Source organism: Pristis pectinata, chromosome 4, assembly GCF_009764475.1.
Source record: "Pristis pectinata isolate sPriPec2 chromosome 4, sPriPec2.1.pri, whole genome shotgun sequence".
Classification (NCBI taxonomy): domain Eukaryota; kingdom Metazoa; phylum Chordata; class Chondrichthyes; order Rhinopristiformes; family Pristidae; genus Pristis; species Pristis pectinata.
This window is the reverse complement of record NC_067408.1, coordinates 45,902,796-45,928,996: the sequence shown is the minus strand read 5'-3', so window position 1 is coordinate 45,928,996 and position 26,201 is coordinate 45,902,796. Positions and strand designations below refer to the sequence as shown.

Below are 26,201 nucleotides of genomic sequence, written 5' to 3'. Positions count from 1 at the left end.
TTAGAAGCTCAAAATTCGATAACCAAAACTGGTTAAGCAATTTGAGATCTGAACATAGGAAATTTCCTATACAGGACTGCTTTCTGTTGAGCTGCCAAGTGCTGAGGATGACCCAAAGTGTTTCCTCTCATACCAATATGCTACATAGGCAAGTGTAGCCACAGTGGTTCTTAAATATTTGGTCTCTTATCCTTGAATTAATTGTAATTAACCAAAAAATCAATTAACCAGGAACCTTGAAGAACTAGCTTTAACAATTTAACATGCCAATGTAGCAGCCCCTCAAGGTCAGGTTAACAACAGTGCAAGTTGCATGGTCAAGTTTTGGTATTGTCATTTAGCTTCAAATCTGGAAAACAATTGAGTCAAAGTAGCTCTGTACCAAAAGGTAACACAGCAATAAATCTTTGGGAAAGCAGTTTAATAAGACAAAGGGAGAACATATTAACAAAGAATATCTGAATTTTGATGAAGATGTAGAGATGACAACATTTAGTCCTTTGATCAAAGAGAGCACTTAATAACCACTGCTTTTAAAATGTGATTTGTGTTTGGATTGGGAAATTATTTGTCTCATTGTACTCAATTATTGGATATGAACATGAAACAGGATACAAGGGAACACCACCGCAAATATGCAGTTTCATTCTGAGATGCAGCAAGATCCTCATGCTGCATTACCAGTTTGCAAATACAATTCCCCACAAAGGTTGGGCAGTTGTTAAAGTTTTGATTGTTGTGGCACTTAGAGCAACACCCAAAGCAATGGTTGAATCCAGAAGAAACAGCAAAACTCCACTGACACCAACTTCTAACAGTGCCATTTTTGATGTGCATTACCAGGGATATTAGGTCCTTGTGCCAGTCAATATCATGGCTTTTTTATCAAGAGATTAATCATTTGATACTGAACCAGGAATGGAAAATTTCCATTCACCAACAAATATTCAAAACTTGTAGATATACCAAATAATTCTTATAGCTTTCTCCTCATTTAGCATCCAGTATTAACTTTTGACTATTCATTCGTCAATTTAGAATGAAAAACAAATGCATATGGCAATTCAGTATGACATTTCATACAGGCAAAAGTGAGATTAAGATTCAGAGCAACCAGGAAAAAATTCTTACAATTTGGAAAAATCCTTGGAAACTGGAATTACAGTTCATGACAATGGGAATGAAAAGGAGAGACAGCAGCACATTGAGAGAAAATGCCAATTCTGTTTAAGCTGTTTAACAAGTAATTGTACAACTTGCTCCCTATTATACAAGCTACATAAAAGGTTTTAACTTTTAAATATACAGAAGTCTAGCATTTTGCCAATTTTAATTTGTAATTAGGCTGGCTATCAAGAATAGCTGACAAGTGCATTGCAGGACCAGGAGATTCAAGAGCTAATTATACACAAATGCAAGGTATTCTTGGATTGGGAATCCACCAGGATTAAGGGAAAAATACAAAACTGCTCTGCAGGAACCCAAAGGCTGAGGTCCAACAGAAACCTAGCAACCAAGAGAATGATTGTGGGTGGAAAAGAAACAAGAGACTCAAAAAATTGCTGATAACCACAACATTCTTTGGTGTTACCAACACTATTTATGGCTCAAACACCCAAGGTCCCATGCCACAGAGGCAAGAACAGAGGGGAGCTTATCAGAAAGGCAAAAAAAAAAATGGTCAGCATCCACTGGAGCAGTACTTCAAAAGATGGCCATCAGTGATACAGTTCTTGAATGGAGTGTCCTCAACTCCACACCATCTGGTCCCATTCTGCCTATACCCCAGACTGACATGAAAATGCAACACTCCACTGAGAAGCTAGGCAGCCTTAGGAGCAGACAGTGCTCCTACCAAAATTCTGAAACTTGGTAGAGGGAAAACAAATTCACAGCCTCATCTCCCAACCCTGGGAGGAAGAGGATATGCCAGGTGTGTGTGTGGAGGTGGACAAGCATTTGAAAGATTGAGGAATTGAGGGTTATGGGAGAAACTGCATAGAAGAGGAGTTAAGACCAGTATAGATCAGTCATGTTCCATCATATTGAATTGCAGGACAGACTTGAGGGGCTGGGTAGCCTACTCCTGGTCATATTTTTATGATCTTGTGTTTAGGTGCTGTAATTGTATCCCTCTTCAGAAAAAGGAGACATATCCATCTGCAGGAACAGAGGTGTCTCGCTGCTGACTGCCACAGGGATGTTTGTTACCAGAGACCTCCTCCTAGTAGCCAAAGAGTGCTCCCCAAATTGCAGTAGGATTCTACAACAGACATGATCTTCATTGAGCAACAGTTCCAATGGAAATGTTTAGAACAGCCTACCAATATATTTGGCCATCCTTGATTCACAACAGCTTTGACTGACTATCATTAAAGCACTGAAGTAACCTTCTCAAATTTGTCTGCTCTCAAAATTGTCTCCATCCTCCATGGCTGTATGATTGCATAGAAATTGCTATTTTAACCAACAGATCAACAGACTTATCCCAACATTAAGATTTCTCATCACAATGCTACACCTCCCTCGCAACAAGTTTCCTACTGGAGTAGAGCTAATCAATAGGACAAACATCTACCTACTTCAGCTCAACTCTAGAACCATCACCCACCCTCAACCACTGGGCTACTGCACACAGATGACTCTTGGAGTCAGAGACCATAGAAACAGCAACCATTGTGCCCATCTATACAAACCCACTTGCCCACCCCAGGTCCACGTTTTAATGCCTTGCCTAAAAGTGCCTGTTTAAATGGCTCTTAAATGTTGTGTTTGTATCCAATTCCATCACCTCTTCTGGCAACACATACCAGATAACAACTCCATGAGACTTACTCCTCAGATCCCCTTTATATCTCCTCCCTCTCACCTTAAAACCATGCCCTCTTGTTTTTGTCTATCAACTTTTTTTTAAGGATATATACACACACCTTATCAGGTCATCCCTCAATCATCTTCACTTGAGAAAACAAACCCAGCCTATCCAGTCTTGCATATGTCACATTCAGAGGTCAAGCTCTAAGTCATTAATGGCTCCTTCATTGAAGTGTGTGGGGGGGGGGGGGGGTGAAATGAGTCTTGCACTTAACATTTGTACAAAAAAAAGGCTGTGCTGCACAACTTTTTCTCATCAATGAAGACACTGGAAAATCTGGACCACTTACCCCTCTTAAAGTTTGACATTGACAAGGAGAAATTCACCATCCCTTCAGGCATGTCAGCAGTCTGACCAGGAAGACCAAAATGTCAAATCCTGGACAAAGCTCAGAGTCTCCCTATCTCATGGTTTGAGCTATAGGCAACCTAGAGAAGGCACCAGACACACTGTAGTGCGCAGGAAAGGTTTTAGACTCTCAAATACCTTTCTTTATCACTCTGCCACTGTGGAAAAAAGCCATGAGTTTTGCTTCATTCAAGGGATAATCAGGTCCCTTAGGGTCAGCTGGACCACCACAGGTTGGGAAAAGAAATAAATGGACTTCTGGGAGATGGGGAGCAGATCAGCGGGGTGTGAAAACAAGGTTGTGACTAGTTGGATGCCACTGCATACATCCAAGCTATTTAATGCATTGACATGTCAGACATGGAACCAGAAAAGCAAGGTGGGGGCAGGGGGAAAGAAGAAAAAAGATACAAGGAAAAAGATTTATCATCTTTTTGTGATTTATGTTTGTTTTTGTATTGACATCGACTCTCACCATAAAAACCACAAGGCAATGTGATCCTACTTCAAGGCCAATGATTGTTAGAAAAGCACCCATCATGATTTTCAAGAATACAGCTCTAAGCAGCATTTCAATTTTGCATCACAAGATAGTTTGGCAAAGACTTACCCGATTCACTCCAGAATTGATCAATACAAGCTACTACTAAATATGTACATTCCAACTTCAGAATATTTTTTAAAAGTTCAATACAAATTTGGATTGGCTCTACAATGTGAAGTTGTCTCAAGTCCAACTCACTGACCTGTCTGGCCCGGAGATTGTTCAGTTGCAACACATACTCTTGGGGGTCATTGTGCAGGTTCACATTATTCAGCTCTGTCATCACTCGAGTCACTTCCTTATCTGCATAGAAGAATTGAGCCAGTGGGTGTGGGTCAGATCTCTGTGGAAGCATAAAATAGAAGTATGAGAGCAGGACAGGGGCATCATTTCCCTCCATGTGAAAATACTCCTAAACTCTGCTAGCTGCAATTCATAAGCTAAATGTGACAAGTAACCATAATTAAGAAGTCAAGCAATTCCTTCTGCAGGAAAGGGTAATGAGAGCAAAGAATTCTGAATAAATGGCACTACTTGGGGGAAATTATCTATACACATTCAGTTCATTCCCTCTCCAAATATTACTAAACAAAACAGCAATTTAATATAGCTTTCGTAGCACTTTTAAAGCATTAGTTTACAGTAACAAGTACATTATTCTGCAGCATTCCACTGATGCTACTTAATATGCCAACTAAACTTACAGCAATATCATTACTGTGTGAACATTCTAAATTTATGGCAATGGAATGTTGCCTGTCATGAGGTTGCAATGGTAACAGAAAAGCATTAACAGCTAATCCTCACCAAGAACATAAAAATGAACCAAGGAATGCATGAGAATCCTAATCCACTCTAATAAGCATGCTTGGATCCATATACCATACAAATCAGGATCACGTGAACATGCATAGAAACAAGGAGCAAGTAGGCCAATTGGCCCCTTGAATCTGATCCACCATTTAACATAATCATGCCTGACTTAATTACAATCTCAACTTCACATGCCCTGTTCCCACCAATAGATTTTCATCCCCTTTTATCTCCACTTTTGAAATAGTCAAAGACACTGCTTCAGAATCAGGTTTATCACCACCAATAGGTCATGAAATGCATTGGTTTGCAACAGTAGTACAGTGTAAAACCAAAAGTTAAAAATGAAAAGTGCAAAAGAGGATTAACAAGATAGTGTTCATGGACCGTTCAAAAAACTGATGGTGGAGGGGAAGCAGCTATTCCTGAAACATTGATGTGGCTCTTCAGGCTCCTATACCTCCTCCCTGCTGGTAGTATTGTGAAGAGGACATGTTCTGGATGGTGAGGGCCTTAATAATGGATGCTTCTACCTTTAAGAGAATTCCAAAGACTTATGACCCTCAAAAAAAATAATTCTCATCTCTTGTTTTAAACAGTGACACCTAGTTCTAGATTCTCCAACTGGAAGAAACATCTTTCCATATCTACCCTTCCTATACCAGAGGACCTTGTATTTTTTTAAAAATCCTTTACTAGTTAAGGAAACTTTTTCCAAAGTGCTTTCAAAACTAATATCCTTCTTTAAATACTGTACCTCAGATGCTATCTCATCATTGCTCTGTATGCAAAAAAAGCCTCCCTACTTTTACATTCAATTCCTTTTTGCAATAAGCATTGACATTGTTAGCTCTAATTACTCATTATACCTGCATACAAGCCTTTTGCAAATCATGACAAAACACAGGTCCCACTACATCTCAGACCTCTGCAGCCTTTCACTATTTAGATAGCAAGCCTTTTAATTTTTGTACAAATCTTCCCTGCCAAAAATGGATAATTTCACATTTTCTCCACATTAAACCTTATCAACTTTTTGCCCACTTAACCTATTTTGTAACATCCTTGTATCTTCTTCACAAGCTATTTTCCTATCCATCTTTACATATCAGCAAATTTAGCAACCAGACCTTCACCCAAGTTATTTATATCAAAAGGGACATAGAGGTCCTAGCACTGATCCCTGTTAAAGATCCATGTTGACTGTTTCATGTTAACCAGATGATTTTCTATCCATGCCAATACACCTCCACCATGAGCTTTTAGCTTCTGCAATTACATTTGATACAGCATCTTATCAAATGTCTTCTGGCTATTTATGATACATCCACCAGTTCCTCTATGGCATGTTACTTCAAAAGCAGCAGCAATTGGTTAAACATCATTTCCTTGTTCGAACCAGTATCTATTATTCTATTTTCCCACAGACTTGGCTCATGCAAAACTAGTGCATGTTGCCCATTACCATTGCGTCTCCATTTTAAAATGTTAATCTTCTTCCCCCTCCCACAAATTCCACCCCACCCAAGGTCCATCCAACTCCTTCCCATTTCTAATATGCTCCAGCCCTTGTATGTATCCAGTTGCAAAGCTGATGTCATTCAAGCTGCACACTACTGCGCAGAAGCAGTTCTGCAGCTCGAAGCCCGGCAATCAGAACACTCAAGTGACAGAAGCCTCCAGCTCTTTAATCCTCAAATTTTAAAACCACTCCAATTTCGGCAGCTGTGCCTTGAGTTCAAGGTTCTAAGCTCCTGGAATTCTTTCCAAGCCCCCCCACCTTCCTTCTCTTTTAAAGCTCTTCTCAAAACTTTTTCACTGACCTTTTGACCATCTGCTTCAATACATCCTTGTGGCTTGCTGATAGTATTCCTTTGGAGTGCCTTGAGGTGTTTTGTTTTGCTACAGCAGAAGCACTTCAGAAATTGAAACTGTTGTTGGGTTGGGAGGGTTTTTATAGATTCTTTGTGAATGTTGTTTAATTGGAATTAGAAGATTGGGGTCCATGGAGGGGAGGCTGGTTTTCATGGACTGAGCTGTGTCCACAACTCTGCAATTTCTTGCCATCTGGAGCAGAACAGTTGCCATACCAAGCTGCGATTCAACCAGATAGGATGCTTTCCATCGCACATCTATAGAACTTGGAGGCCAGAGGCTGTCAACATGCCAAATTTCCTTTTCCTGAGGAAAGAGGCACTGGTGTGCTTTCTGTGCCATGGTATCTATGTGGTTGGACCAGGACAAGCTATGTTTATGCCTCAGAACTTGATCTCAACCATCTTTACTTGTGCTATTGATACATACCAGAGGAATGTGTTCCACCCATTTCCTGAAGTCAATGACCAGCTATTTTGTTTTGCTGACAATGAGGGAGAGGTTGTTGTTTAACTTGCCTTGTACAATGTATTAGAAAATCTTGAATACATTTGCCCTTCATCAAAACAGCTTATTCTTTCAATTATTTAAGAAAGAAATTTTGGCATTGTTTCATATAATGTAAATGTAAAAGCTCAACGAGATTGAGAAATAGAGAACATGCTTGTATTTTTGAAACTACTACATACAAAATTTAAAATCTGGATTAAAACACTTGTTCATAATCAAAACAGTTTGCTTAGTTCAAGAACATCTTGAAAATGCTGCTGCATTTTGAGCTGAAACTAGTTACATGAAAAAGGAAATGCAAATCAGTGAGTTTGCACTTCTCACAGGGTTCTGGTCTCTCTTCTCTCCAATGAAAATGGATGCTTTTGGAAATGCAAGTAAAATCTTACTGCCATTGTTGTACAATGTTCTGAAAGTACAAAGGACTAATAATGGAGTAGACTTAATGCAGAATTTAAGAAAAAACCCAAATGCTGAATGCAAAACTAAAATAGGCCATCACAATTAGTAACTGTATACACATCTGCAGGGGGAAAGATTGGCTGAAAGAGGGACTAAGGGGGTGCAAGTCTGAACAGACTCTCTTGCTGAGAACCTCAGCAAGTTTGTGCTCTGCTGTTGAATTCCTTAGAGCTGAGTGACTGAGTGTACTGACCAAAATCCATTTGGATGTGTATGCAAAGTCAGCTTGCTGGTATATAATTTGGGGTGACACACAAAATGATGCACTTCCAACTTGATACTCCAAGCAAATTTGTGTCTTCAAATATTTCTCTCCAGTTGTGGTCTTTTCAAAGTACAAATTGTCTCACTGTTATCTGAGGTACACCTTTTCCCACTCTTTACTCCAGAGACCAGCCCTTTCTCAGTCTTCATTAAACTGACAATTCCAGCATCTGCACAAAAGCTCGTCTAATTCCTCCACCATAGTTTTCTGAGCGAGTGACATGATCCTTGATGACACCCATTCTATTTCTGTGCTACCACTCTCACTGCCTCCTGCTAACAAAACCAAGATCTTCGTTGTTCAGGCCTATTTGTCAGATCATGTTCCACCTTCTTCAGTATGGAGCCACCACTCACAGGGCAGCAAATCTCTGGAATTCTCTACCCAGGATGGTTGGGAAGGATGGATCATTGGGGGCATTCAAAAAGGAATAGATAATTTTTTTTTGAAAGATTGGGGAATTGGCACAAAAAGGTCAAGGATCAGGGCAGATCAGCCACGATTTTGAATGGCAGGGCAGGCTCAAGCAGCTGAATGACCTACTCCTGCTCTTATGTTCAGAGGTATTATTCTTCTGGCAAAATGCATACATTATCCCCACTGCAAATTCCTGTTACACTTCTACATGAGAATAACTAAGGGAGTAAATTTGGTCCTTTCAGTATGCTTTGCCATTCAACAAGATCAGGGCTGATATACTTAGTCATGATTTTCCTACACTATCCCTCAATATTCATAAATTGATTCTGCTTTGAATGAACTCCATGTCTGAGCCTCCACAGCTCTCAGGGTGGGTGTTTGGTGGTGGTGTAAAGAAATCCAAAACATTTGCTACTTTTTGAAGCAACTTCAGTCGCTAAGTGGCCTACCATTGAGACTAGGACTCCCTGGCTCAAGGCTCCTCAGCCAGGAAAACATCCCCCTGCATAAAGCTTGTTGAACCCTGTAAGAATTTAAATTTCAATGAGATATTTTATTCTCCTCAACTCTAAAGAATGCAGGCCAGTTTTACTCATTCATACAGCATACATGCCATTCCTGCAACCAGCCTAGTGGATCTTTGATACATACCAAGCAAGGAGACCAAAATTATACACAACACACCAGCTGCAGTCTCACCAAATCCCCATTTAATTGCAGCAAGGCATCATCTCTTAAAGATCCACATACCATTTACCTTCCTAATCACTTGCTACACCTAAATTTTGGCTTTGTGACTTGTGCATAAGGACAGCTGGGTCCCTTTGACTGTCAACATTATATAAAAAACACCACTTTTCCATTCTGTGAACCATCACATTTTTGCCCCACATTACATGGCATCTGCCATGTTCTTGCTACTTAAAATGCCTACATGCCCTTGAAGCTTCTTTACCTTTGACTGCCTTCTCCTGATCCTGTTTAGTGTTGCATCATCAACAAATTTGGATATTTGACACACAACCTCCTCAGCCAAATTACTTAGGATAGTGAAAAGTCATGACTCACAGACCAATCCCTGTAATACCCTACAAATCACAGCCTGCCAATCTGAGAAGAATCCATTTATTCCCACTTTTTCTGTCCAATAACCAGTTCATTATTCCAACTCTAATCTAACCAATCTCCCACGTAGGATGTTATAGAGTCTTCCAAAAACAATCATATCCACTGGTTCATCTTTATCTATTCTACTCGTTACATCCTCAGACTCCAGTAGATTAGGCAGATGCAACTTTCCTTTTACAAATCCATGCTGACCCTGTCTTTTTAGGGCAACCTGTCATTCTAGCCTTCATTATAGAGTTGAGTACTTGTGGGTTTTTTCCCCCCAATTTTATTTATCTATCAGACATCTTAATTTTCTTCCATGCAAAGCAGGTAGCAAGTATTTAACACATTAACTTCCACTCTGCTGTTGGAGGAAGGAAGTGATACTTGATTTTCTATTATTGTCATCTCTTACTTCCCTTTTAAGGCAAGTGCAGACTGATAATGTAATTGATCCCATTTTATTCTTTGATCAAGATGCAAATAGAAATGAATGACCTTTATCATGCTTACTGCTGTGGCAAAATAGCAACTATTTGCATTTGTTCTAGATAAGATGGAAATTGTGTCCTAGATGAAATTCATTCAGGTGAGAACACACCTTTAAAAGGAACTTTTATTACAACAGGTTTGAGCCAAAGTAGTATTTTGTGCATGTCAATAATCAGAATGAATTTGGACTCGATTTTATTTTAATGAACACAATTGTTCATGAGTCTGGTGCATACCACTACTACTCTTGAGATGTGGCAGGTGAATTCCCAAATTTAACCATATCAGATAGATGCTTATTAGAACCTAGATGCACCCACACTTAGGTGTGGGGAAAGAAACTCACGAAGCACACACACATGACAGCTCACTTTTGGGTTTGGGAGGGAAGGGTTCAATGATCAAAAACATTCATCACAGCCCATTTACACAAGCCATTAAAGAAAAAAAACTCTACAGTGCGGGAAGCATGTGTAAAGTTCATTGATTTCAACTTGAGAGAAAAAAAAGCAGCACCAGTGTACCACTGGCACTCTTGAAGGTTTGGAAACTGGGGCTTCCAGAATACACCTCTTGCTTAAAAAAACCAAGTACCTCAAACCATCAGGTCAAGCATTACTGAGAGCCAAATGCATACAAATTCTTTGCATTGTTATTTTTCTGATGCAACATTTGCCTCCACAGTGCAGACCCACCCAGTTACAAAATTACATATTTCCTCTGCAGGCTGCAAAACAGTCTGGTGAAAAGTTCATCAAATCACATAAGTAAAAACCATCTGCAGAAGTGACATTCTAGAACCTACTTCGATGCATAGACACAGGCACATGAGGAAAAAAAACAGGCTCAGTGATAATTACTTTCCAAATTTCATGACACATTGTGAAGTGTTGAAGCATGGAACAAAACTTTGACAAAGTTGAGACATCTCCCCTTCACTGTAATAGTGAGCAACCTGTCATGTCAACCAGCAAATCCTTCCTCTGCAACCCCCATCTCACCACAATCACTCCCTTGTCTATTCAGACATGGTATATTAAAGTAAAGCAAAACAAAGTACTCTGCTTTTTCTATTTCCTACTACTTTCAAGATTAGATACAACCCACATCAAGCATATTACAGTGCAAGATAAGCTCATCTACTGTACCCAAGCAATTTTTGTCTCTTCATACCAGCCAACCATTGTGAGTCCACCAAGATTTCCGTAGTACATGCTGCTCAGCTCAAATTCAAGTTATATCAGGCTTTAGCCATCACTTTGCATATCCAGGTCCCAGGACACTCGAGTACCTCTAGTAGGCATTCAAGTCTCAACAGAAACCAGGGATGGGCCATAAATATTGGCCTTCTAACAAACCCCATATCCCAAGAAAAATTCAAGAGGAAAATAGTGAATGTTCCCATGTTTCTGCAAATACCTTTTTAAGGAAAATAATTTTGATTAGTGGAACCAAACAAGTATTACTTAACAAGATTTCTATGATGTTCTTCCCCAAAAGATTTGAATTTGGTTGCAACAAAACCCAACAGGATTTAAATTTACTATTGCAATATTATAGCATACACTTTCTGCTCTGCACCCAAAACTTAGATTGGAAGTGGAACTGTAAGTGCAAGAGTGTAGCATTCAGTATATACAACTGGGAAGAAATTCTTACACAATTAATTTATGCAAGGAACACAAGGGTGACATGAAAACCAGTGCACACAAATGAAGCCCACATTTTTCCATGTGGTTCTTAACATATATCCACTGCCTGCAGGAGAAATGTGGCTTGAAATTAATGCAACAGATTCATATTTATACAGAAAATGGACAAGAACAGAAGGCAAAACTTGACCTGTGTACAATATATTGTGCATCCAATCCCCATGTTCAATCAACCAATTTGATTGTTCTCTGACTAGTCAAGCAGAGAGCATCCTCTAACACAAGGAAAAATTAAACCAAATTATTTGCTTCTCTTCCAAGCACTCATACTGATTCACTGAAATAATGAACAGGCTTCAGGTGTGCTTCAACCACTATCTTTAGTAGAATACTACTTCTTTATTTGCACCCAGAACAGCAGACTGAAAAATCTACCCCAGGGTGTTGGATTGGTTACACCTTCACATTACTCATGATTTTTAAAACCCGACAAACCAGAGATTTATTTGTAGAAAAGTGATTCAGAACTCACCACAGGAGGAGGCTAGTAATCATTTTGGTCCGCCTACTCAGATAGTACTCTGCTGACTTCATTATGATTAAACAAAACTACCTATTGATTTCATTCCTCCTTTACCCAAGCAAGCTATCAGGAGATCATAAAGTTGGTTTGCTCTGTCCCATTCCTACCATTTCTTTTGATGGTCTCCCACCCAAAACACGAACAAATTCTAATTGTCTGAACCCATAGAATGTCTTCTGCTCTTCTATCCATCATCAGGACTGCCACTTGAACTGTCAACAGCAGTTCAATCAGTCCCAATCCACCATCAGTGTCTGCCTGGCTGAGCCAACCATCACCTTGAGCAACCTTGCACTTTCTCAATACAAAATGTCTTGAGGAAACCACAATGGGTCCAAGCTCCACTTATCTTTTTGTAGTTATGTTTACTACCCTTTGCTCCAGTTCCTATTGAAACACCTTCCTACCTTTCTCTTATATTAATGATCATTAGTCCTCCTTCCCAGACTCACACCAATCTAGGTAAATGTCCACTCCTCCCTCATCTTACAAGATCCCTCTTGTGATTCCAATTTCCCATCATCTACGGGCCCAATTCTGTTTTAACGAAGTGCCATGTAAACTTGCTTAATCATTTCAAGAGACTTTTGGCAAATATTGTCTAAGACTTTTAGTGCCAAGGACTGGAAGACATCACCTTCAGAGCCAACAGCTATCAATATCAACTTTACAAGCATTGGATGGTAAAATTAACTCCCACTTACTTTATTGTTGGGGATCAAATGTTGGCATTTTGGGGCCAAAGGCAAGTTGGCACTTGGGCTGGGTACTATTAGAACAGCAGGTTGGCAAATAGTCCACACATGTGTTACGGACTCAGTGAAAGTCCCTTTAAGATAGAGAGTGTGTGTGTATGTGTGTGTGGGGCGTGCTTACGTCAATAGAAGATAAAGGACGTAATAACGTTGTTGAAGAAGTCAGAAGGAGAGAGAGAGAGAGAGAAGGGAGAGAGACACCAGCCTGCTTGTTTTCTCTATCGATGGATGAGAAACAATAACTGTGTTTGCCACTGAAATCCATGTATGGAAAAGTTGGAAGTAATCCGGTGGAGTTCACTTTGTTGCTGACCTGTAGAAGGAAACAGGTATTTGTGTGTGGACGACCACGGTTCGGATGCTTTTCGGGGTGAGGAAGTCACTACCGAGTAAACACTGAAGTGTCGTTTGGGTTCCATCGTGGAACATTTGGATTTCGTATGTACTCTATGTTTTTCTACATCTACATCTTATCTTCAGACAACGGTGGTTGTTGAAGAAGCCCTTGCTCATGTTTCACCTTATGGCTTGCGGAACTGAACTTTAAGAACCATTCCGGAACTGGGAGTTTTGGACTTTGTCACACACACACACGACGAGTTTAGTTTTGGGGTTAACGTTCAAGGTTTAACATTTTTGAATTCTAACATACTAACATTTTTACTTTTATTTTACGTATTATCATAAGTAGTAATTAATAAAATAGTTATTAACACTGAATCATGCTCAGTGTGTTTCTTTTGTTGCTGGTTCGTGACACATGGGATTCATTTTTTTTCAGCTCAAATGGTTGCAAGATTAATGAATGATCAGAACTCACAAAGCCAATCTTTCTTTGCCACATACTTTTAAGTGGCCATGATCTTACAGTTCTAGTAGAAGGCTAGAGTGGAAAGGTTTCAAGTTTGGATTACAGCCTAGAGAATGAAAGGCTATCATCTCTGCATATCATCTTGGCACAGTAGGGTAATGGTTAGCATAATGCTATTACAGCACCAGTGACCCAGGTTCAATTCCCGCCACTGTCTGTAAGGAGTTTGTACATTCTTCCTGTACGTCTGCGTGGGTTTCCTCCGGGTGCTCCAGTTTCCTCTCTCATTCCAAAGACTTACAGGTTAGGAGCTGTGGGCATGCTATGTTGGCACTGGAAGAGTGGTGACACTTGCAGGCTGCCCCCAGCACATTCTCAGTAACACAAAAAGATGTATTTCACTGTGTTTCATTGTACATGTGACTAATAAATAAATATCTTATAATGACATCCATAATCCTTTCCCCACCAGCCACAATGGTATCAGTGCTAAACTTTCTTGAATTAGGAAAGCAAGCTCAAATGGTCAAAGTGGCAGGCTTGCGAAATGAAGAAAATACAGGAGTCAGGGTTTATTCTTTACATTTCAAATGATGGCATATCGTTAAGTAGGAGCACTTGGACTGCTAATGACTTAATCAAGTATAGGGTAGCTACCAACTCTGAGGTGATGTCCTATCCTTCATACTAGAAATCATACCATTGACAATTTTTGCCAAGTTATGAACTGATTAAGCCAATCTGTTCCATGGTTGTTACTAAATTTATGTTGGAAAAGTGATACAATATTCCTTAAGGGTGCCTCAAGTCAACAGACAGGCAATCTGCAACATGAGAATCCACCTCGTTTACACATCCTGTGGAGTTATGAAGGAGAAGACAACCATTCATGTGATCACTCCAGTTTGAGCTTCCATTTTCCCCATTTATCAAAATAAAAAGGGTCTGTGGACAAAATAAATGCATGTAGCTAATCTGTGCTGGGATAAATGGCTTTCAACATGTGGAAGCAGCAATAAATCCTGTGATCTGACAGAAGGAAAGTTATTATTAGCCACCTCACATTACAGCAGTTTTCAATTTTCTTAACATTTATAGGTATTGTGAATGAGTAACCGGAAACTAATTTCCATTCACCCAAAGTTATCAACTTTTCTTCAGTGAAAATTTGATGAAAGTAGTGCTGGATTTCCAGATTGCAAGTTGCATATAATGGAATTTGTTTAATTATTGTTTTTTAAAAACTAAAGGAAAATTGAATGATTTCAGTGATTTAGGAAGAAGTTAATTTTCATGCACAGTGGGGAAAGAAAAAGACATTTCAGCACATTACAATAGCTAGTTGACAGGAAAAGTTAAACAAGTTGAAAGGACACGGCTAGTTGCTGCCTATCCAACGATTCATTGGTAACAATGTACAAGCAACATTTGACTTGCTTATCAAGCAATTGTGCAAGTTGTAATGAATTATTGAAAACAGAAATAGTACTCTTAAACTATGCACAAAAATAAAATCACATTCTACTGAAATTTCCCTTGCCCTCATTTAAATGGAAATACTTGAGTAACACCCCACATGGCAAGAAACAAAAATTGATCAAGGTTATAGCTTTCCCCAAGTTATTCAGTTGCCACATAAGTGGAATGGTGCTATGGTTTTTTTAAAAAAATAAGTTAACCCTATTGAACGTATTAACCATGAATGTAAAAGTTTTGTACTTTTTTCTATACAATTTTTTAATGAAAAGTTTTTGAAATACAAAACAAAAATCGAAATTGCATATTGGCTAGACGTGGAGTGAAAGGGTTTGACTACAAAACCCTCCAGGTCAAATAACCTGGTTCACATTTGAAATGTTATCCACGAAAGGATATTGGACTTCTTGCTTGTGGAATTCTGCTATTTGCATCTTCAAGAGTTTGGGAGAGAAATAAATCAGGAAAGCTAGCTGCTACGGTCAAGTTAAAATGAAACGGCTTTATAACTACCCAGAACTGAAATGACCAACAGAGCAACTGAAGAACAGCCATGCACAATAATCAGATCTCTACATACCTCCATCCTTGCTAACTAAGTGCACATGTGCGGATAGAGAAAGCAATTTGGATGATTCAAATATTATGTCATCGGGATTGATTCGAAAAGTCACGAGTGAACTTGCATGCGAGTTAACCCAGTTTGACAGCAAACTAATTTCTATTGATATTAGGCAATTAACGGAAACGACTGAGAGAAATTAAAATGTTAATTTGATTTCAAAGTGTAGAGAAAGATAGAATCCAGCCTGAATCCAGTTAAGTTACCACAAGTTTCTTCCCCCTTCCCGTCGTCAAAATGTGACTTTCGCAAAATGCACGTTATATTGAAGTGCTTCAAACTTCCCGAAGTGAAATATATTTGTCAGGTTAATGCATTAACTACACCAGGTGATGCAACACGCAAGTTCCGACTCGTTAGTGATCAACCAGCCACGAGGAACATAACGAACGTCGTCCAAGCCCCTCAACAGTAGAGAGGAAGCAGTTAGGAACAACAAAAAGAGGTAAAGACACACCCACTTGAAGTGCCGAGGGATATTCTAAGAAGGAAATAAAACTAAACTAACTGGTCTGTTAAAAACAGATTCAAAGAGAATAATTTCTTTAGAAGTAAACGCCCTATCTCCATGGATTGGAATTCCGAATTAAAGCTGAAAAGCCAGGCAGTGGAAGTGGAAAGTCAACAAAGCTAAAATATGATCTTTTAAAGTTTGTCGTGAATGGAAATAGTAAAGAAGGGAAAATTTGACCGACGTGGACAGACTATAAAACATCCCCTTACTTTAGGCTTGTGGAGCCATCTCTTCACTGCCGCGGGCAGCATGCTGAGCTCCCCGGAGCTGGTGTTCATTCACATCCGACGCTTTCCAGTGGCCGAATCCACAACTTCGTCTGTTGTGGGCTTGTGATCTGCTTCAACTTTCTGGATACACTTCCTCAGGCACAGCGACATCTCGCTATCATAATTGTTGGTACATGACTGTTCTCAGATTTGGAAACTGGCTCTTCCCCGGTTAGGCTGGGCAACCATTCACTTTCTTTCCAAGGGCACACCAACTCTCCACCTTCACTGACAGTTTCTCTCTCATACGCGGACAGGTGGACAACTCCTCTCACCGACCAGACTGGCAGCTCCTCGGCTTCCCCTAGAGATGGTCGACCTGCTGAAGCATACTTGGCCGCTCAGGTACCGAGGATATCCTTCTCAGCTTCTGCCCAACCTCAAGCGCCAGCTAACTTCTCGGAGGAAGCCTGCTGTGTGGGACACGGAGAGAAGCTGTGCCCTCATTCCAGCTCCGCCGCGCCCCTCCGCCCTCCCATGACCCACCCAACCGATAGCCACAGATCCTTCCGCCTTCACTCACCCACCTGACGCACCTACCTGTCTCAATCATAATTTACGTGCTGACGCGCCTGAAATGACCCCGCCTTCCCGTGCACGGCTCCGCCCTCCGACCGGTGGCCCCGCCCAAAGACCGCCCACGTGACCGCGCAGGGCTTGCCCTCCTCCTCCCGTCTTCGTCGGTGGGGGACGTTGGGTGGTGTGGTTGCTTTTTCTGAGATAGTCCCTGATTCAGGATTACTTGCTTCTACTCCAGTCCGATGCTGGTGAAGCACAGACGCTTGCACAGGTGGGATAGTGGTGTCTGACAAAATGGGTGTGTAGTCTGTTCCATTATTTTGCAGGACTCCTTTGTGCTCTTGCCACAGGGCCTCGAGGTTCTCGATACCATCCATGTACTCCTTCTCCAGTCATGGGCCAGTGATTCCCAGAGGGAATCCTCCCTCCCCTACCCTCCTACCTTCCCCCTCTCACCCAGACTCACCTATCACCTGCCTGCATGTACCCCCCCCCCCCCCCCCCACCACGTCCCCCCCCCCCCCCCAACCTCCTTATTCTGGCTTCTGCCCTCTTCCAGTCCTGATGAAGGGTCTCAACCTGAAACGTCGACTGTTTATTTCCCTCCATAGATGCTGCCTGACTTGCTGAGGTCCTCCAGCATTTTGTGTGTGTTGCCCAGAGGGAATGTTGTATTTGATTTCAAGAAGGCTTTGGAATCATTCCCTCGATCTGCCTGATAAGCGCTTCTTGTGACAGAGCTTGAAATAGAATGTCTGCTTCGGGGGTCTGGTTCTGGGCACGTGAAAGATGTGCCCTGCCTGATGGAGCTTATTCAGTGTAATTGAAGCTTCATTGCTGGGAAGTATGGTCTGGGACACTGTTGTGGGTGTGACTATCCTTTGAGTGCATTTGGTTGACTTTGTGGAGATGGTGTTGCTTTTGTTTTCCAATGTCTGCCTGGAGTCTCAGGCTCAGAACCATGTAGGAGGGCAGGAATCACTGCCTGTCATCCTTCTCACTGTTTTTTTATTTGTACAGTCTGGCCTTCTGGGCATGTTCCCACAGCCTTGCCATTAACTATAATTACAGAGACTAAGAAACTAAACGTGCGTATATTGTACCAATTAACCCGTTTGGTCTTGCCCTCCCAAGAATATTCCCTTTGTTCTAACCCATCCCTCTCCAACCTTCTCTCCTAACTTGTTTTTATCTCTTTCCCAATTCTGACTTTTTCCTGGACCTGTACTGTTAACTACTTCTCTTTCTACAGATGCAATCTGACTTGCTGAGTGTTTCCAGCATTTTCCGCTGTGAACCTCTAATGTCAAAGGACAGTTTTGTACAGCAGGGGCAGGTTGTACAACAGGAAGATCTTTGCTTTGTAGTTGTTGAGTTAAGGCCCATCATCTGGTATTTTTAATTTTATGAGTTAATGATAGCTTGGAGCTATCAAGACACGCAAACATACATAAATTCTAAGATTGAGGTGACCTTTATTCTGGAGTGTAAATGCTATTGGTTGAAATAGCTTCCTTTCCATTATGAAGATTTGTTGGAGGTGGGCACATCCATCCCAGCATGGATTGCAAGATCATGGAGGGGCAAAGTCTGGCTTGGCAGCAGGCCAGTTCATGTTTATGGCATAGAGAAGCCCTCCTCCTGCTCTTCCTCTTATCACAAAAGTAATTAAGGCTTCACTTCTATCCCCCGTAAAATTATCACCAGCAAATTGGTTAGTATGTCAACACAGTGGTGATTAAAGTGGCAATTAAAGGCCTATATGCATTTTATGACCTTTGATTTCCACATGGATAGGAATCTTCTGTCTAAAACACCGTTTTGGACACCCAGTGATGCAGCCTTATCAAAATGGCAGTGTTCATTGGAATAGTGAGATTATCAATCCCATTCTGTGGCCATTACTGTTTCATGTTTGTTTATTACAGAAAGTTATAATTGGCCATATTATGTGTAGAACATGTATCAAATTTGAATACTATTAAACTAATAGAAGAACATCAAAAATACATAAAATACAGTGAACTCAAATAGCATTTACATAAAACAGGACAGACAAGATAAATTCTGAAAGCAAGTAAAAATGAACAAGTGAGTGGTGGGAAAAAAAAATCAAAATCAATACAAGTTTCTAAAGCTCAATTGTATCTTGCTATTGCTTGAGGACAAAAGACAGATAGGATTTTCTAATATTTGTCTATGGCAAAGGAATGACATGGTGCACAAAGTAAGGGAGAACAGAAGACAAAAAAGCTCAGTTAACTGAGGCAGTCTCACTGAGAAAAAGAAACTGCAATAGTGCATAAATAATGCACAGAAATGGAAGAGAGAACTAGGAACAGAAAATAAATGCAAATAAAAATAAATTAAATGAAAATCTAAGCAGGTAAATCAATGGATAAAAAGCAGCCATTGACCAATCTTGAATTTACTGAATAAAAACCATTGTGAATTCACATCAATGTAGATCAGAGACCATTAGAGATAATCAACCAGGGACAGTTAAAGAAGTAAATTTTAAAGAGGGGGAAAGCAGTTTAATGAGTCATTTTCTTTTTTCATTAGTATAATAGATCTGAAGATTAAAGTCTCAACAAAACCCTTTTGTGCATGCATGTGCCAATTATGGAAACCAGCTGGGAAAATTATTCCACACCGAATGAAGTAATTATCTTATTTGTACTGAATTTAATTGTAGTTCTGGGCAAAGGTAATACTTTATTAGAAAGTTCCAATTTAATTTCATGAATAAATTCTAGCCTTAGTCCTTACCCTTGACAATTCTTCAATGGTTAAATATGTTGAAAGCAGATGATTACATATAGTTATGGTGTTAATATGAGACTTCTAGGACAGATGGAAAGAATGAAAACTGAAGAGCCAGTACTGTATCATTCTTTGCCATTACAGTGCCATTTAGGTACATGAATAAGCCAATTGTCTTTGCTACCTTTTTAATGGAGCTATTCCACATATCTGCATGGGACAAAATTTCTGCTATGTATTTGGTACCTTCTCCTTTATTTAGGCAATCACTTGGCATCAAGAATGACATGCTTCCATTCCATTTCTGAGATGGCTGAAGAGTCCTTTAAGAACATGGTTGGTGCGAAGACACAGTCTTGCTAAATCCTAGTCAGCTTTGGGTTTGGATTTCTAATGGACTATTGTTTAGAATCACAACTTGCATGTCATGGCATAGGAAGTATAGCCAAGTGATGCATTTTTGAGGACAGACAGCTAAATTTGAGAACAATTCTCCATTATCCCTATCAGTTGAAAGATTCAAAGGCTTTTGTGAGATCAAGAAAGACCGTTAATAGTAGTTGGTGCTGTACTCTGCAATTTTTTTGGATTTATTGCACAGTGAATGTCATGACCATTCTACCTCATGATGGACAGAATCCACATTGGAACACTTGGAGCTCTTCAGCCACTTAGGAGACTGAATATGTGCCAGAAGTATCATGTTTTGTACTTTGACTTGTTCCAGAGGCCTTATCGTTTTTCAACTGTTGATTGGCCCTTTCAGCCTCTTGTTGGGCTTGCATAACACAGAGATTATTGCAGATGGTATACCGTGGAATGGACTCAAGGGCACTCATGTCAAAGATAGTGCCTCCACTGAGGAGTTCTTTAAAGTTCTCCTTCCAGCAGTTGCTGGATTTTTTTTTTATATTTGATAAGATCTCCTCTGTTCTTGACTCAGGGTTGGGTCTTTGAGTGCTCAGGGCCATAGATGATCTTTACAGCACTGAAGAATCCATGTGTTTCATGGTTATTGACTAGTTTCTGGATTTCTATCCATTAGCTGTTGAAATGTGCCAAGCTTTTTTTGTTGGATCTCATCAAATGCTTAAAGGCCTTCTATTTATACTAGATAATGTTTGCTTTGAATTTATGATTGACTATTTCTTGAATCTCCTGGTCATTCCCAAAAAACCAGTCTTGGGGTTTTCTTTTCAAAGATGCCAATAATTTTGGACTTTGGGGCAGGCCAGGCACTGAACATTCTACAACTACTGTTAGTTGGAAGTCATCAAGTAGGCTCTGAGGTGCTGGCTGTCTGGAGTTTTCTTTGCAAGGTCTTTGATATTGATCTTCTTATAGAATTGTTCCTGTTGTCATTTAGGGGCCAGTTTGATGGTGATATCAGGGCAGATTATGTGGTGAATGGCCCAGCAGTTGTTGATACAAGTGATAGTTCCTTGCTTGGACAACAATATAATCTGTGAGGTGCAAATGCTTGAATTGACAGAGTTGCCTTGAAGCCTAGACTTGCTTCTATAAATAAAGTTAACCCTCTCCCATGCCTTCCCTTTTCCACATTAGAATAACTCTTTCACTAAGGGTACAGGATGAATTATGGTGTGAATTTTTAAGAGCTTCTTCCTAAAGTCAGTCCTGTTGGAAAGATACGACTAACGTGGAAAATGTGACCCAAAACATTCATTGTTTCCTGAAAATAAGTACTGTTACAAGAAGGAACTTGCTGGCTATAGAACTGAAGCTAATAAATTTCATCACTTTATTTTAGAACCACAATATTGGAGGCTACTAATGCTGTATGTAGATGTAATTTTTTAGGACACAATACTTATTGGCATAGAAACATACCATTTTAGCCTATTTGGTCCATCCTAATGTTTATTCTTCACACGACTTCTTCACATTCTTCTTCCTCAAGTTAAAGACACTACAGATGAGCAAAAAATAAAACTGCTGGAGGAACTCAGTGGTCCACAGCATCTGCGGAGGTAGGAGGATGGTCGATGTTTTGGGTCAAGAACCTGCATCAGGACTGAATGGTCCAGATTATTCCATCTGTAGTCTCTTGTCTCCACACTATACATAAGTGTGGATCTACACTTACTTCATAACCAGAATAATGGGATGTCAGGATTGGTGCACAATTCACTTGTAAGTCACAGAATTCTGGATCGGTGATTGGAATACATCCAAATGTCAGTTTCAAAGGAATATGAACCATTTAACTTAAATTTAGCTGTTGTCCCTTCTACCGTGGAAGGAAATTCAATCCTCAGTTCACATGAATAGAACAAATAAACACTAAATGAGAAAAACTACGAAGGTTTGATTGATGGGGGTGTTAGATGCAGTGGAAAGACAGAGGTAGGAATCAAGTTTAAAGGAACTTCTAGAAAGTAAATCACAGTCCATTGATGCTGGCACATTGAATATTTTTCATAATGTTGAAAGACTTTTTGCCCTGTCTAACTTCAGCTAAATTGTGTGTCAATTTAGACTTATTTGTTGGTAATGTTACAGGATCAAAACATGATTACTGATAAGAAATTAGTTTCAGTTAGATACCTAGAACACAGTTAAAACAATCCAAAGCACAAATCTTTGAATGGAGAATTGAACCCCAGAGGTAGCACTGTTAGGCAATGTTTTTGAACTGAAGTCATAAATGCAGCTTTAGAATACAGAGATTCAAGAAAAATTGGATCAAATTAATGTAAGTTATCAGAGCAATGTAACATTAGATAGTTTGACTTTTCCTAGAGAGTTGTAGACCTGTGGAACTAGTTTTTAGCTTGTTCGGTGAATTCTGAACTATGTCTTTAATGAGGTCTCTCTCTGATTAGAGTGGAGATCTTCTATTTGAAGAGGTAACTAACCTGTATCATTAAACTGTGATCTCTTAGACCAGTTTACTTCCTCAGGGGACTGCAGGGGAATTTCCATTTTTGTTCATCTCTTATTGGTCTTGATGTTCTTTGTTTTTACCTCCATATGCCCAGATTTGTTCGTCAGCAGCGAAGTGATAGTGTTTGCCATCGGTTTGAAGAAAGCTGCTTTCATAAATCTAGCAATCTACTTGGTGCGCATATCAATTTGATTGCTATCAGGAACCAGTTGCAAAACATCCATGATGTCACCAAATAGGATAAATAATCAATCAGATTAAAGACTTTTGACAAACCAGGAAGTAAAGTATTCTGATGAAGGTTCGTTGGCCTGAAACATTCATTTTGTTTTTCTCTCCATGGATGCTGCCTGACCTGCTGAGAATTTATAAGATTTTTGTTTATATTTAGGTAAAAAGCATTATTCTTTTAATGCATTTAAAGATTTATCGTCCAAAGTACAAATGGGATATATTTATGATTTTAAATTAGAAGCTGAAATTTAGAACAATATTGAACGATAGCCTTAAAATTGTTACTGATGATTTTACGAAGCTTGGAATTTTGAAGTAATTATCTGGGGAAGTGACATTCTAAAAGTACAAGATTAGCTCCTTAGTGTCTGAGAGGTTAAACACTAATTCTGACTTTGTATGTTAAATCCTCACTTAAATGAAATGTCAATTTTTCTTAGTGAGGTTAGTTTTTAAATACATGAAATTCTCTTCAGTTCACTCCAAATTTCAGCAAATTAAATTGGAGAAAGTTGCAATAGCACACCCTGTGGAGGTGCAGGGTATTGCTGAGGACAGTTTCTGGACGTCTGCCTCTGACTGTATATGTTGGTACTCCAGCTTTCAGATTTCCTCCATTGTTATTATGAATATTGTTGGCCTTGTTGTTACTTTCATTGCATATACTGAGCAGAAATGTGATAAGCGAAAGTAAAGCTGGATGGACTAGTTTGGCTAGTTACCTGCACTCATTTCCTGCTCTCTCTAGGCCAATAGTAATCTAGTATTGATGGGAATTCACATCCTTTGCCAGGTCTGGTGGTCATAGTACTGCAGAGGGGACTTCTCCTGAATAATGGTGGAGAATACCAGTTCAATAGGGTGTTTCCCTTTGGAACTGTCATATTCAACCAGCTGGATTTAGTCTTGTTGAATCCTTGATGAATGTAGGATTGGCTTTAGCTCCACACGGTTATTAAGAAAAAAACAAATGAGTGAGTTTTTTTTTAAGGTAAGGTTGGACTAGCTAGACTTGTATTCCAGTGGAGTTCAGAAGTGTGAGAAAGGATTTGATTGAAACATCCTGAAGGGTCTTGACAAGTTGGATGTGGAGAGGATATTTCCTCTTCTGGGTACAAAGATCTTTTGGTTTATTTTTAAACCAGCCACAATTCAGTTTGGTTACATATCTCATTCATCACAAACTTTGAAATTTTAATCTACTCCTTATCAAATAATGCTCATTCATTTTATAAAATGTAATTTTTAATTTCAGCTCTTTGTTCGTTGATTTCCTCCTCTCCTCTGATTGTCATTGATTCTAAGGGATGATTGCAGAGGTACAGATTACCTGCAGGTACCTTAAACTAAATGATCTTTGTTTGTTTTTTAGCAACAAGTGATGGTAGTAAGAGGTGCCATGATCCAACTCAATCCTGTCATCATCCAATGTTGACAAAATGGGAGCAGGATCCTGCAGAAGTGATCAGAAGTGTGAAGGTTGACAAATTTTTCTCCTAACCCAGACTGATTTCACTTCTGATTACTAATACAGCTCAGATCAGGTATTAAACCTAGAAGAGTTTTGTGGTTGTAAGACAGCTGTCTGGATACTGGGTGAATTTGAAAATCCTAGGAGGAAGCTGAGTAGTACTGAGATTTTCAACATACAAACAAACAGTGGGAGATACCATTTCATTGTTGAGATTTTTGTATCTCACTGAAAGAAGACTTGCTTCTTGGTTCATTCATTCATTTAGGGAACAAGCAATGCACTCCTTGGTTCATTCTATTCAGTAATTTTCAGCTTTGTGTTTCTCACCCTGATGTACTGTCATGGTTGGTGAGGTGAAAATTATGTGATGAAACAAAATCTTTGCATTAAAAGCACGCATTGGCTTAGTTAAGCTCTAGCAGAATATATCTCATGGTGATCTCAACATTTGCCATGTGAATGGTTAGTGATGTTCCTCGATCGTTTCAGTTTTGAAGTTCCACTAACATGCCAAATTGTGGGAGGAAAGAAAAACTGCTCTTTCAAATTTAATTTGCAAGTTTTTGTTTTAAAATATGCAGAATCATAAACACGGTCTTCCGTTAATGGCTACTTTTGGATCAGCTGCATTATAAAATGCATGCCTCCAACATATCTAATTAGCATGACAACAGGAAATCCTTGGATATTTGCCATCAGAATTTTTGAAAATTGTATCGGGAATAGCTCCTAATCTAAAACAAGTTTGAGGGAGAGATTTAAAACTAAAATGTATTCATGTCAACATTGGTTAACCCAAGGGAGCTAATGCAAAATCTTCAAAACACTCACCAATACTGGTGTGACATGCTACACTTGGATAGCTGGCAGAAGGGAATTGATTCTGAGTGGAGTCTACATGTTGAACACATGCACCTTGGTTCTGCAGTTGGTGCTGGAGCAACAGTATCCACTGATGACTTGGAAGAAAACAGTCTGTGAAGATTCTGTTACTGGCTATGAAGAAAGCTGCCTTTGAAGGTCCAGAGATCTCTGCAGTGAGGACCTCCCCTTGAAAATACAACATCCGGAAATGGGAAAGTAGCACTGAGGGTTAATTTACCTTAATTAAAAAAAATAAAACACACAGCAAGACAAAGTAGTTTATTACCTCTCCAAAGTCAGACCTGATTTGTACAAAAACATTATAAATAAGGAACGAACTGGCCACTGGAATGTTCTCTTGAGGGTAACCTTATCTTCGCCAGAGGTCACATGATTAGCCAAGTAATGTCCATGGCTATTAGGAGACTTTGTCAGAAGGACATGTAGGGCAACACAAAGATAGATAGTGAAGACAATGATACATTCAGAGTCAACAGTGGTATGCCATATTTTCTTGGAACAATATGCTTTGAGATAGTTAGTGTAAATATAGGAAAGAGATGTTGACACAGTTGACCTTGAGGTAGAGGTAGATTGATGTGACCAGCCTCCCCTAAGATAGATAGCCCCTGTGGGAAGATAAAAAGAGCCACAGGTTTGTTGCAATTAATCTCTGCAGAAATGACAGGTCTATTGAACACAGGTGGTCACGAGATGGAATGGGGCTAGGAATAACAGACCTGTTGAGCCCAAATGCCTTCTAGAGAGGATGTGGATATTAACAAAAGCAGAGACCGCTGGAAACTGACCAGAGGCAGTGATCTTCTGGGCACATGATGATCACACAGGGTAAATGTTGTCAGAGGTGGCTGATCATGCCCCTCCTTGCTTCAGATAGATTAATAGATGACAACTGAACCTGTATATATTGGTGGAATTATTGTACCTCATTTCCAATATGTGTATAAAATTGACAAGGAGAGTGAGTGGACTGTCCTCATCGAGGTGAATGGGCCATCTCGCTCCCCTATGGCAGGTGA

At 39.7% G+C, this 26,201-nt stretch overlaps 2 protein-coding genes across 2 annotated transcripts in view; one reads left to right on the top strand and one right to left on the bottom strand.

Moving 5' to 3' along the window:
* Positions 1-16,928, bottom strand: part of LOC127569876 (lateral signaling target protein 2 homolog) — a 38,451-nt gene extending 21,523 nt beyond the window's left edge. The window contains exons 1-2 of the mRNA XM_052014865.1: positions 16,337-16,928; positions 3,970-4,110 (exon numbers count right to left, since the gene is read on the bottom strand). Coding sequence (XP_051870825.1) covers positions 3,970-4,110; positions 16,337-16,405 — 210 coding nt within the window. The 5' untranslated portion in view covers positions 16,406-16,928. The remainder of the gene's footprint in view (positions 1-3,969; positions 4,111-16,336) is intronic.
* Positions 16,929-17,088: 160 nt separating this feature from the next.
* fam193b (family with sequence similarity 193 member B) overlaps positions 17,089-26,201 on the top strand; it is a 90,191-nt gene continuing 81,078 nt past the window's right edge. Inside the window, exon 1 of the mRNA XM_052014994.1 lies at positions 17,089-17,186. The gene's annotated coding sequence lies outside the window, so the exon portion shown is untranslated. The remainder of the gene's footprint in view (positions 17,187-26,201) is intronic.